Genomic DNA, 14,516 nt, shown 5'->3' with positions numbered 1-14,516 from the left:
ACTTAGTCATCAGTACAAGCACTTGTACAAATACTGATTCGCCAATACACCTTGGTATATATATTTAACACTCATAAACTTTTTAAAAACACTCAGTCATTGGATGATGTCATCAGTTATATAATTTGAGATGTCATCAGTGATGTAATATGTGAGCTCATAAGCAGTGCATTGCGGGGGCGCAAGTTATACTTAGCTAAGCGAACTAGAGCTGCTGAATTTCACTGGTTTTGTATGAGTGAAACCTGAGCCTAACTAGAACTTCTCTGTAACCTTTTTTTTTTCAGTGAAAAGAAGATTAAAGGGATGTTATGGCTAGGAGAAACTTGTGCCCTATTGTTACTATAACTCGTGCCCCCACCATGTACAATGCTGTCATCAATGATGTAATTTCATATGTTGATGTCCTAGAGCATGTCATGAGTAATTTAATATGGAAGGTAGTAGTGCATGACAAGAGACCGGCTTGGCGTTGGGTGCAGGCATGCAGCAGTCCCTGCACCCAACCACCCTTTTATTAAAATATATAAATATAAAAGGCAGGTCTATTGGCTTTATCAGGAGGTGAGCACATCATCGTATATAAAGCAGACCCATTGACTTTATCAAAAAGTCACCAATTATTTTATAAATACACATGTTGCAAAGTTTAATAATACTTATTGTCACAAATTATTTGAAAAATTTGCTTTTTTAAAACAACCATGAACATGTTTTAGAGTCTCTTAAATTGTTTTTTTACGTTTACATTTTTCAGGTCACACATTGTAGCCATTCGAGCCAACCACAATGGGTCCCTGTGCTCCATGAGGAGCATAGAGCTCCAGATCAGAATGCTTTAAAAATAATGGTAATCTGTCCTGGGGTCATGGATTCAATGTTGCTAGGGGCTACTGCACTCCTTGCAGTCCTCCATAACAATAGAAATGCTTAGTGGTTTACCCGGTCCTTTTAGGAGCACCACTTAGATCTGAAAATAAAAGTTAATAGCCCTCGCTCCCACGGACCACTGCCTGCTCTTAAACAAGCATTTGCAATTCAATAGGTCTCGCATTTAGGAGAGTTTGAGCTATTGGCATTGTAAATGACAATGCCTGTTATTTATGTGTTATTTTTAAAACCGATAAATAAATGGCATTGTCATTTAGACTGCCAATAGCTTAAATTCTCGCAAATGCGAGACTTACTGCATTGCAAATGCGTGCTAAAAAAAGTTAAAAAGCGTTAGGAGAGAACATGTCCTGCCTGCTGTTGCTATTTGAGAAAATAGTGCTTGAGGCTGTGATTAAAGCCCACGGAACAACAACACACGTAACAGGGGGTGTCACCACGAGAGGATACAAAATGAGACACGGTGATACATATAAGGAATACTAAGCCTTTTGACCAATGAACAGCAACAGTTTACAGTGGACAATGGCACAAGCCATTGAAAAATGTAGGCAGAGAGTGGGTGTAGCTTCGTCCCTACCTCAATACGGCACGACTCAAACGATAGAGCGGTACCCAGTAATCTCATGCTTGCAGCAAACAAAGCCAGCTGCTCATCAAGACGACAGGCCTGTCTCCAGGTGGAGTAAGCTTGGTTGAAATGCGCCAGGTGCACGATGGTAATCACGTTCTCCAATCATTCCTTGATCCAGCGACGTTACCTTTTAACAAGGGCTATTGTTCGCCTAAATTGTGGAGAGGAGTTGGCCTAACCGCTAGGGCGCTCGACCTCGGACCTGGGGATCTGTGTTCGAGTCTCGGAACAACGCTAAACATCCTGTGATTCTGGGCAAATCACTTAATCTCCCCGTGCCTAACAAAAAGGAATGTGTGTCCTCATGTAACGTAACTGGTGCTATGTAAAGTGCTCTGATACCCGATTCAAGTCAAGTTTGCGCTATATAAAACTGGAAAAAAAAATATATATATATATAAAGAGCAAAACAAGGACTGGCAAAGCCAATAAATTTGGGTTTAATGTGCTATTGCATGGAGGTTAGCATTATAGGGAGGCACGCGAAAAAGGAACCTACTAGACGAAGCAGAGGTCTATGGTTGTAAAGTAGTTCCCTCATGCAGGTCAATGTAAACACTAAGGTAGAGGTGGAAGAATACACCCAAACAGGCAACAGCATTTGGTGACAGATAGATACTCCACTATGCTGATATGAGACGTTATTGGCAGTGTCTCATGCCAGTGACTGAAAACTGTGGTTGAAAGTGGTTGACCCAGACCCACTGTATGTATGCTGTTAGCAATAGTTATCTCACTGTCAAAACCCAGCCAAAAAAATAAGTATGTCACAACAAAAGTCCCCACACTCCGGACAGCTATGCCCTCATAAACCCATGGTGTGCAGGGAGACTGAGAGGATGGATGTCAGGGAAGTGTTTAAGAATTTGAAACCTACCAATGGTTGTTGCTTGTGAGGCAATGTTTAGACACTTCCCCCAGGCCTGTCATGGTTTTGATGGGTCAAGTCGAAAGTCTCATGTGTGGCCCCTGTGGGCTTCGAAATATAAAAATATATATATCCTCAGGGAAAGATGACACACAGCTGAACAAAAATTGGCTGATTTAGCGTATCACTGGTGTTAAGTAATTGAAAGGAACAACTCACCTGTGGCTATGGAATAGGGTTCCTCCAAAGGGACATGGTGCATCACAGCCTCAATTGAGGGCCTGATTTAGAGTTAGGTGGCCGAGTTACTCCATCACAAACGTAACCGATATTGCATCCTCCGTATTACAAGTTCCATTGGATATAAGGCACTTATAATCTGGTGGAGGAGCTTTCCTTCACGTTTGTGGCAAGGTAACCTATTCACAGCACTCTCAATCATGCCCCAAATTTGGAACCAGGCAGGAAAAAAGTACCCAATAGAAAGGCCAAGGACCCTGATTCAATGACCAACGTTGCTCCTAGGGCTCCCAGCAGGAAGAGGAGGTCAAAGAGGAATGGATCCTTTTAATACGGTCTGTAATATGAAGTGCACAATAGTGTTCAGAGCAAGCAAAAGAGAATTGTTTTAACTACAGGGACAAGTCCAGAAGTAAGAGTTACTGTCCCATGTTGACCATACACCAATCCATTACTGCAATATCCAGCATCCTATTTCACATTGTAGTAGAGTTTGCCAGATCTCCTATAGAACCAGGGCAGCTGTGCTTGTAAATGGGGTTATACCATTACACTAAAAAGGACTGGCTTCAGGTGCTCAGTCACAGTCGAAGTGGCAAAGATTCTTCACCCTGTGCGTGAGCTCAGGCGGGCAACTAGAGCCATATTTCTGGGGTGTTGAAATAGATTTCGGCGGGGTGGGGTTTGGGGGAGGGGGGGGTTAATTCTTCCAGCCATAGGCAGAGTGGCTCTAAGAAGGGGTGAAAATACAACAAAACCCTCATTAACCAGTAAATGGTCTTTTAAAAACCTGTGAAGTACTCAGGTGAGCCCAGTGGGTGTTGCGCGCCTGTGTGAGCTCAAAATTGAGAGCCAGGTTGGAAGCTTCATGGTGGCTCCTCCTCCATCCTTCCCAAACAAGATGTTGGATGATAACAGAAATGTAAAACACCCCCACATGATGGAAGCTTAAGACCAGAACTGCAAGACACCCCCAGACGATGGAGCCTGAAGACCAGAACTGTAAGACACCCCCAGACGATGGAGCCTGGAGACCAGAACTGTAAGACACCCTCAGATAATGGAGCCTGGAGATCAGAATTACAAGACACATGGAGACAAAAATGTAGGACACCCCCAAAGGCTGGAGACCAGAAAGTAAGACACCCCCAGATGATGGAGCCTGGAGACCAGAATTGCAAGACACGTGGAGACAAGAAAGGACACCCCCAGAGGCTGGAGACCAGAAAGTAAGACATTAACAGAGGCTGGAAGTTGGGTACCGCAAATGTAAGACACCACCCATGATAGAGTCTGGAGACCGGAAATGAAAGACTCTCTCGGACGCTAGAGGCGGACACCCTCCAACCCTGCTCCTTCGATGCTGGAGACCAGAAATGTAAGACATCCCCAACCCATCCCCCGGCCAAGGTTACTGGAGATCAGAAATGTAAGAAACTTTGTGTGTTGGGGCACGTCACTGTTCCACTGCTGGTGATTTGTTATTGCCTTGGCCCATAGCTCTGAGCTGGACACACACGGAAGCCCTTGCCTTGGGCCCAGCTGGCGAGTGTCCTCCTCTCTCGTGGGCAGTGGCACACCTGAACTCCTGCCCATGGCAAGCAGAGCCTCCTCGAGTACGCCATTACTGTTGATAATGTTTTTCGTGTATATTGGGTAATGTTTAAAGCTTTTTATGAGATTAAATGAATCGTTTCACTGCGCCGAGAAGTGATGCTTCAGTGCTTTCAGCTGGCTGGATCGACCCAGCGATCGTTTTTCTCCTTAAATTGGGCAGATGTGATTTAAGCGCGAGGAGCTTTTCCAGGCAGAGAGGAGTCTGATGTGGGCTTTATTGACAAACAAGAACAGCGAGAGGAGCCAGTTAGCGTGCGCCCAGGGAACGAGGGAAGGAGTTGGAGTCGAGAGCGCGAGAGAGGGAGTGTAAAGAGAGGACCAGGAGAGAGGACGACATAAGGCGCGGGAGGCGGGCGAGGCCTAGGGAAGATGGGTACGTAGAAAGAGAGATTGAGCCTGAGAGGGACAGAGAGAATAGGGGGCGCTGAGAAGGAGAGGAAGAATAAGAGAGAGAGAGCTGCGATGTTAGATAGTAGCGCATCAGAAGAAAGGGAGAGGAAGAGACAGATAATACAACAATACAAAAAAAAAATCTTGAAAAAAAACTCTCCTTACCTTGTTGTGAAAGCGCTCCTCCCTCTTCTATTATGGCATCCTCAAACAGCTAAGTACCCGCAACGGTCCAGTGAACACAAAAATTCAGAATCCAATACAACACGCCCACTAAAATAAGAAAAAGCTTTACGACAGAAGAAAAGGAGGCGAGCCAGTCTGGGTGGGCCGTACCAAAAGGCCAAAGGGAGGCAACCCAGAAAGCTAATTTCCAATGGCAGCCCACCGTTTACCATAAACGGTGTCGCATCCAATGGAAATGAGGGGCAGGGCTTCAAGCCCTCTTCTCAAAGTCCTCGATAACAATAAATCTCGCCAAGCGAGCAGCGCATATGCTGCAACGCTAGGCAAGACCTAAAAATTAAGCAAACGTTTCATTTTAAGTGTATCCCGTTTTCTTTTAAGGAAAACCGGCTGCATTAAAAAAAAACTGCTTTATTAAAAAAGCAGTCACAGATATGGTGGTCTGCTGACCCCAGCGGGCCACCATGCCTGGGAGTGCTAGCCATTCCTAATGGGTCGCAAATTGCACCTGCCTTATAAATATTAATAAGGCAGGCAATTTGCGACCCCCATTAGGAATGGCAAACCGTGTCGTAGACACTGTTGTACATTCCAATTTGTGATTGCAAATTCTGAGTCACAAAACGATGCAGTTTACGACTCGCAAATTGGAAGGGTTGTACATCTGGCCCTAAATGATTTCCTAGCATGTTGAGCCGATGCAGTGCGTTTTCACATGCATTTTGTGTACCTAACAACTGTTAAAAACTCTCATAGTGTTCAGACTCCATATATACAACCAGGCGTGCTTTCTTACATTTCAGCCCCTGCCACAGTAACATAGTTTGGCAAAAGAAAAACATGGCAAAACTAGTAGGTCTGCATTGGCATCCAAAAGGAGAGACCTATTGGCCAAAGCTTGTTTTGTTCTTCATGTAAAATAAATATATAAAATGAATTCACAATAATCTTTAACTTAAAAATGTTATTGTGGATTTTTTTTTAGTTTGGTAAAGTCTTCAGGTTTTCTTGTTTCATTACCATGCGGAGATCTCCAGCCCAATTCGGTGTCTCCTACATTTATTACTAAAAAATATTATTACATTTGTGGAAACTCCACAGTGGAGGCAGAGAACTCCGCACATATAAGCATGGAGAGGTTGTGGCATAAACTTTGCAAGTAGGCCTGTGAATAGCATAGTGTAATACTTTTTTAGTACAACAAAATGCAGTTTATAAATATGCCTCTAAGTGTCGGGGTACCTTCATGTTGAAAATACGGGAGAGCTAGAATGTCGTTTTGTGTTGGGTAGAATTGAAACAAACCAAAATGCATATCTCAGGTACTTCTCAATCATCTGTTGCTTTCCTCTGCCTTTATTCACAGTGTAAGGTGTGTTATTTCCTCAGCACATGCTTGTCAAAGAGTGTCTTGATTTATTTTTTTCTTCATTTGCTATGCTTTTAGACTCTAGCACTGTTTAAACAATATACAGTTGATTTAATTAGGCTGGTTCTAGTTTGACGCCTGCTAAAAGCACAATTGTACATGTTTTTTAAATGATTGACTTACAAAAACAGAACTGTGATAGATTTCATTCATTTCTACAGTTAGAAAAAAAAGAAAATATTAAAAGGATCATTCATGTGTGTGGATTGCCGAAGAGTCGCTACTCTGGTAATGATGTACATCAGATTTGTGCCCAATTTGGCAAAGTTACCGACATGCTGATTTTGTACCGTGAAAATGAGGTAAGTCGTTTTTATTAAAAAATATTGATGTATTTTGCCCTTGACATTTTTTGAGCTAGATACTGTGTTGTTTTCAAGTTTTATCTAGTTCTATGTAAATCCATGAGGGAAAATAAAGTACATGCATGGTTTTATCCATTAAACATTCAAACAAACATCTGATTACATCATATAGCATGCTTTGCTCTCTTCTTCCATCTACTGTTGCGTTTGAAATATTAAAAAATATTTTGTTCAGAAGGTTGCTTTTGAATATGCTGCACGAAACCTGCATTACACAAAGACACAGACACCACCTTATATTTAATATTTCCGCCAGGACTTGTTTTCTGAATGTTCAGTTGGAAAATGTGCAACAAAAGTTTTTTTCTAGAGCTAAAAGAAGATTGAAGACGACCGTAGCGGCGGAGCCAGCAACCAAAGAAGTCGTGGAACGACGCTGAACGCATGGAAGCATCTTGGTGTCGTTCTTTCTTTGAAGATTCTGGGCTGGGTTGTATATGGATGTCTTGCTTGTTTGTGGAAAACTACCATTTTGCATTCTGTTCCATTTGCAATCCAACAGTCCCTTAAACAATCCCTGCCTACAGTAGCATCAAATCAAGGGTAATTGTTGTGTGTAGATGGCGTTTCACTTCAGAGAAACCATTCTGTGCCAAGGGCATGTTATGGACCAGCAGGGCTCTGAGTCCACTCAAAAGAATCCAGAGGCCCTGATTCAGGAGAAGATGGAAGGACAGGACGCCTTCTGCCCTTATTGATGTGGATACACTGGAGAGCACAGCCCCACTTTCTCAAAGGCTCCCACATTGGAGAGCAGTATTCTCCAAAGAAATCTACAACCCAAGTCAAAGACTGCCTAAGAAAGCCTGGAATCTACTAAAGGCTCTGGGGATCCATCTTGAGATGATCAACCTCACAAAGTAGTCGAAGAGATTGAGCGCAAGCTGGGTTTTGGCCTCAAGGGGGTTGTTTTCAATAAAGTCCTACAGAAGCATGCATCGAGGACCAAGGACTCCCTCTCCTGACATGAGGACAAGCGTGCAGATGCATCAAAAAGAGTCTAGGGGGAACTTACTTTCTTCCACTTTGAAGACTAAGTAAAGTTAGTCCTAGACATCGAAATGAGAACAACATACTAAACAACGTATTATTCATAGTAGTGTATCATCGGAAAGCAGTGATGTCAGACAATAAAATACATACTGACATGACACTGACTATGTAGAAGCCAAATCACCAGACGGACCACCACAATCTAACATAGTAAGGCACATTTTGAAAGGTCTAATTTGTCTTGAATTGGCCTCTTGCCAATGCCTATGAAACCTATAACAGTGTGCGACACATCACATTACTTAAGTCTCCACATAGGCACACACACTCTGATTCAGATCTTAAATGCCAGGAAGATGATGCATTCCCCAAATACAGCATGGATTCAGCTGAGGCTTCGCTATACAATGAGATGTCCTCTTAGTATGTGGTCATCCAAAGAGCAGACTTTCATTGTGGCATGACCGTGCAAGGGGAAGAAAAACTGAGCAATTACCACAGAGTGGCGCAGAAGAGTACATTTGTGCAGGAAATGTGTAAAGTTAATCTCCAGATATGCAATAACCTCTGTATTGGTGTCTTTTATTGTTTTCATCTCATTTTCTCTAGCTTGGACGATCATTCAATTTAGAAAAAGTAGGTAACTCCCTTCTAGAGGGGCCCCTCTTGTAACAGATTATAGATGTGGAGTAGACCTATTCCCATTCTGGTCCTAAAGAAGCACCACAGATCATTTTCAGAGCACATGGGCGCCAAACTTGTTGACCCGATTTTACCTTACCTGCAGATATTGAGCTACTCGGGTACATCATACACCCATAGTAACCAACTCTGGGTTTTAGTTCTTTCCGGGGGGTCTTTATATTAAAGAGTGATTTGATATCCCTTTGACAGTTTAAATTCACCTTTTTTACAAAATCACTGCCACCCCATTGATTGCACACCTTCTCATTCATCAGCCGGCATTAACAGCAAAAAGATCTCTGCCAAAGTGACCCTTCAGGGCACCCGTAGGGCATTGCAGCGCCGGCTCAACGAGGAGTACCCACTCGATGATGAAACATGACATCCCTAGGGGTGTGTGAGGGCAACAAGAGACAATCCTTTGGATGGCTCTTGGTGTACTGTCCACAACCTAGTCTTCTTTTTCTATTGGAACAGTATCTCCCCCACCCCTTTGTTGAATTGATAAGCCATTGATCATAGTCATTGTGACAAGTATATGGTAACAACTGTATAGGCTGTTAAGGATGAATTATCATATTGTGTTAAAATTTATAGACTGGTATTTCATGAGGGAGAATCCTGTGGATTCTCCAGTTCTTTTATATATTTATATTCTGGAATCATTCCATCCTGTCATTCAGGGAACCATCAGTAACTTTAAATAGCGGTAGACCGTGTTAAAATGGCGATAGGCTCAACAGTAGTGTGCGTTAAGTACCACATCCACCTCATTTAATGCTACTGAACTTCAGTCGATGAGGTGAAAGTGATGAGCTCTCCTACTCCCCCTAGAGGCCACAGTAGCTCAGATTTCTACCACGTGTGAGGGAGTCCCCGAGAAGAGCTCTGCTCTGGCCTCTCTTTGTCCTTATCCTGATACATTCCCGGCCTACCCTGGACTTGAACCAGTCCTATCTTTAGCTTTTAGACTACTGCAGGTTTTGGGGTAATTCTTTGGAACAATCTCCACACTCTGGGCAAATGACACCTTTTTCCCAGTCAACAGCTGTCATCATAACTAGGAGAAAAAATCTCTCTTGAACGCTCTACCTGTGGATAGAAGCTCAACTACTCTTATGATTCGCGTGAGCAGTGCACGCAAAGCTTCATGCTGCGACATCTTCAAAACCTTAACTCCCAGGATTGAATGATAGGGAGAGGAGGTTGGTTCTAGAAAAATAAATACACCCCTCTCCCCCCTTAAATAATCCCCTTCCAAGAGGATTAAATTAAATTAAATTAAAAAGAATTTCTAAAGCGCAACTATTTCCTAAGGTGTCATGGGGCTAAGCCATCAGGAGACATCAACACAAACAGGAAAATCGGGGTAAAATGGTCCGAAGGCTAAGATGAAAAAAGCCATGTTTTCAGATGGCTGCGAAAAGCCAAAAGATTTTCAGATCCAGCAATGTGGATGGATAAGGTGTTCCAAAGTTTAGTCACAGCAAATGGATGCTCCCTCTGTTGGGGATAATTCTGTGAAAAGTGCTTCACCAAGCACTAAAAAGAGGGTGGCGTAGAAAAGGAAACAGTTTCTAGAACAGGACGTGCTTCCCAAAGCGCTTGCAGGAACTTCTTAAAGATTAAGACTAGAGTTTCCTAAGAGAAATACTTCAGAAAGAACAAATACCAGACTACGCAAATAATTGTATTAAATTCTAGCTCTGTCGAAGCCCTGCCTCTACTACATTAATCACCATCAATGCTGCAGTAATCCTCTTCGATGACAGAGGAAATCTCCTTCGTCGACAACCAGGAGAACATCCTTTTCAACTAGTAAAACGTCATTAATGACGGCCCCTTCAGTGATCAGGCCATCATTAATGAAGACACTATCAACGACCGCACCAAGGAGGTCTCCCTTCCTACCATCGACGACCCAGTTAACGATGATCCAGTCTATAGCAAACCTAATTACACTGACAAAGTCCAGAACTGATGCCACTACCTCGTCGAGGACAGCCTGTGTAACAACATTTTCTGTTCCAATCACCTCTTCACCAATGGGTTACTGTCAGGCGCCCCACATGACACTACAGGTCCAGAAGTGGCGGTGTCTGAGGTGCTTTTTTATGCAGTTCAAATTGGGGAACAGCCTCTGGAGGCATGACTTTGAAGTGCACAGATGCCCTGCCTCCCCCCGGCGCCAGACTAACTACAGCGGTTATGGAGCCCTTTGTGTGGAGACTGGTGACAGCCTATTCAGGTGTAAGTGAGGCTGGGTCCAGCTCCTCCGTCCCATCCTGCCAGTGATGGCCCATTCAGTAACACCTAAGCCAACAGACAACTACATCCAGTCATGAGATCAGAGACCGGCTGCAGGCACCAAATGGCTAATACAAGAAAAAGGCAACTTTCTTAAAGGGTAATTTTAAATCTGAGGTTACCATAAGTTTGGATTGTAAATCTGCATTCCAGGGACACCAAATATGAACTAGTTAAATCATCCCATTTGGATATTACACCAATAAAATGTAATAAGATAATTCCAATGTTATCCTATGGGAGAGATAGGCCTTGCAGTAGTGATAAACAATTTGAGAAGTTTATTTACTACCAGGACATGTACACCCTGTCTTTAAGGCTGTCTAGGGCCTAAGAGATCAGGAAACACTGGAGTTCTAGTGTGAGTGTTCCTGCTGAATGTAATGAAGTCGGGATCAGGTAGAAACTCTTCTGCTTTGCTATAATGTGAAATATTGTCTGACCTAAATGTTTTCTCCACTATTACTGTTAGACCCGGCACTGTTTGACGTATAATTGTTATATTGCGGGTATCTTTTTATTTATTGGGTTTTAAGAATCTATAAAGTGACTATACCTATGTATGTTATATATTTCTGAAAACGTAGAATTTTTTAAAAAGTGCATCAAAGAGCCCTATCTCACCATTGCCAGTTCAACCTAACAGGGACAGCTGGTGAATGAAGAGTTTGAATCATGGGGTTAGTTGTGTGACCGCAATCTCGATCAAAGCTGCAATTGCGATACTAATATTGGGCCACTACATTAGTCAAATGTGGCATGACTTCTCAACCTCGTATCTGAGGACAAGTGGAAAGCTGACAAAGCAAACCCTCGGGTGGGGGGATCAAATATATCTACAGCCACCATAATGGCAATAGATGTGTCCAATGTATTCTGGATGGATGGCTAAGGTCGACAGCATTCCGCCCATAAGTACAAGCCAAGATTCTAAATATGGCAACATTTTTATGTACACCTAGATGGTGCATTAACAAACATTACAATGAATACTGCTAACTCCCTTGGGGCTTGATAACAGGAAAGGCCTGATTTAGCTACTTTTCCTGACTCAACAAAGTGTCCCAAGCATACAGCAGAGATTTCAGCTAATATGAAGGTCAAGTGTGTGTATCCCATATGACAGTCCCAGACAGATCATATATGACCATAGCTACACATCCAGCAAAACCCAAAAACAAACATATGGGCAGGTCTGCCAGCCGTTAATAAAGTGTTACAGCAATCAAATGATGGACGGAATGCTGACAATGCAAACATTCTCCCCCAGTCAAAAGATCTGGGTTAACACTATCATTGTCAGCATTCCGTCCATGGGGCACAGGGTCAAGACTAATTTGCATATGGCTGGGTCCAAACTGGGGTGGCGTAGTGGGCAAAAGAACCATGAATTTAACCCAGATCTTTTGACTGGGCGATGAGTGTGTATATGTATGCTTGTGTGGTTGCATCTATCGGTGTATTCAGCTGCAGGTGGATGTGTTTCCAAATGTGTGCATGTCTGTCTGTGCATGCATGTTTCTATGCTTGCACGTTGGTGTGTGTGTATCTGTGCAACAATGTTTATATTTAAGAGGGTTTTTTAAATGCACATAAAAAACCCAGGGTGTGGGTGAAAGTGCTTTACAAAAACAATATCTGCGACAGTAACTACTGGCCGTAAAAATATTAACCTCATTAGCACTTAAAAGGGGCCATCAAGCTAAGGCAAACACAGTTCTCTTTACCTAGTACAGGTACTACATATCCAGCAATCGCCAACAATGTTTGATTATGTCTACCATGGGTCTGAGATCTATTGTGACAACATTCATAGGATGGTCATATAAGGTAACTAAAATACTTAATACTTTATTATAAATTTTCAACATGCTGTACAGCACGTACACTCCTCTACAACATTGCCTAAACACATTGGCAAAACCAATAGGTCTTGCAAAACACTTATAAGGTTCCAAAGGCGAGACCTATTGGCTATGCCAATGCTTGTTTCTGTTTCCTAGGTACAGTTATCTTTCAAATCAATTCTAATCTCAGGCCTAATGTCCCTTCTGACTTTCAAATGTATGGTCTTGTGACTCAATGTTCCTTTTCCCCCAAATCCCTGATGATCAGGGGAATAAACTTTGTAATCACTAGTTGCGCGCAGGTGCATCCGATTTGTACATGGACAAGAAAAAAGACATACATTCTTCGACCAACTGTTGGTATCCTTAAGCCATCTAAGAAGAGGCTGAGCCTTGTCCAAACAGGGAATAACTTGTTGGCTGTAAGCTTTCATCTCTTTGTGCCACAACAGGTGTTAACATCACGGCAGAGGGAGAACGCACGGCAGAGGTAGAACGCATTCCACTAGGAGTATAGTAATGACTTATGCAATATTTGTTAGGGTACTCCTACATGGCATTGTATGCTGCATTGTCTTTACCGGGCACTTGCTGAGCAGCCACCTGGCAGAGCAGACGCATGTTCACCAAACATTATTGGCTGAATGTGGGCGCAGCGGCTGATGCAGCCATACGACAGGCACTCATCTGCAACCTGTTTCAGTAAAGATAAGCCTGCTTCCTGATCTATTCCAAATCTTATATACTTCTTTCTAGTTACTTAATTATGACTCCAGTTCTCTCCTGTTAGAGGCTCACTTCTTTTGTATGAACTCTTTTCACTTGTCTCTGCAATCTGAGATGTGGAGGCCTCAAGGGTGAGTGGGGTGAGCTCAGCACTCCAATCTCAATGGCTGAGGTTTGTGTTGCTTCAAATGAGATAAATATGCCGCTAAACAAAAGAAAGAAAAACGTTACTTCCTGAGGCGGAATCCGGGAAGGTTTCGAGCTACCTGTTTTTAAGAATTTTTAATTTAGTTTGACTAATACTTTGCTCCTTTGCACCATACTAGCGCGTTCACCCCCACTTAGAGCCGAATAGGTGCAGGATAGTGGGTTCGAACTGACGATCTTCTCTTTGGCCGCCATCTTGCTGGAGGCTCAAGGTTAGCTGTCTAGCTGCCCTGCTCTCCCGCCCTCTCAAGCATAAAAGCCGCGCTCATTCTCATGCGCGCTGATTTGTAAAGAAAAACGTTACTTCCTGAGGCGAAAGCCGGGAAGGTTTTGAGCTACCTGTTTTTAAGAATTTTTAATTTAGTTTGACTAACACTTTGCTCCTTTGCACCATGCTAGCGCGTTCGCCCCCACTTAAAGCCGAATAGGTGCTGGATAGTGGGTTCGAACTGACGATCTTCTCTTTGGCCGCCATCTTGCTGGATGCTCAAGGTTAGCGGTCTAGCTGCCCTGCCCTCCCGTCCTCTCAAGTATAAAATGATACCATCTACACGGAGGCGCAGTGGACGTGCGCAGCGGGCACCCTTAAGGCAAGCCCGTCTGCCCCCGTCCGTGCCTGGGTTGGGCCCAGGGCCAGAAATCCTGGCCATACTCCCACACAAATGGATGTAGTTACCTACCCGCCTGATGTCGGGACCCAAGCCGCAAACACTTCCAGTAAGAACTATCTCCCTTATCTAAGATATAGCTCTAAGCAGCTCATGGCCCTAAGGACCCCAATCGAGCAGAATTGCTCTGAATTACTTTTGAAGGGCGAAACTTCTACCTGTCTGAATTGCCGCCTATCAATTACAATCATGCATAAATTAATCAAAGACAGGAAGAGTCTTAAGATTGACCACTGGCAACCTGATTGTAAAACATTCTCCTTTCTGAGCCTTAACTTTAGGTCACTACCTAAACACAAGTTTGACATTTTCAACTTGTTGTTAGACGAAAAATCTGATGCCCTCTTTTTAAAAGAAACGTGGCTACACAAGAGCTCAGGACCGGATGTTGCGGTGGCTGTGCCTGATAACTATGCAATCGAGAGGATTGACCGCCCCAATAAAACAGGAGGCGGCATAGCTGT

General features: G+C 43.3%; 1 protein-coding gene across 3 annotated transcripts in view; it reads left to right on the top strand.

Annotated features, from left to right (window-relative positions):
- The window catches only part of LOC144817741 (uncharacterized), a 344,338-nt gene that overhangs the window by 137,209 nt on the left and 192,613 nt on the right, over positions 1-14,516 (top strand). For all 3 annotated transcript variants that reach the window (XM_078674520.1, XM_078674518.1, XM_078674519.1), the window contains exon 3: positions 6,417-6,557. In XM_078674520.1, coding sequence (XP_078530646.1) covers positions 6,417-6,557 — 141 coding nt within the window. The remainder of the gene's footprint in view (positions 1-6,416; positions 6,558-14,516) is intronic.

This window comes from Lissotriton helveticus, chromosome 2_1 (assembly GCF_964261635.1).
Source record: "Lissotriton helveticus chromosome 2_1, aLisHel1.1, whole genome shotgun sequence".
In the NCBI taxonomy this organism is placed as follows: Eukaryota; Metazoa; Chordata; class Amphibia; order Caudata; family Salamandridae; genus Lissotriton; species Lissotriton helveticus.
This window is presented reverse-complemented; position numbering and strand designations above follow the sequence as displayed.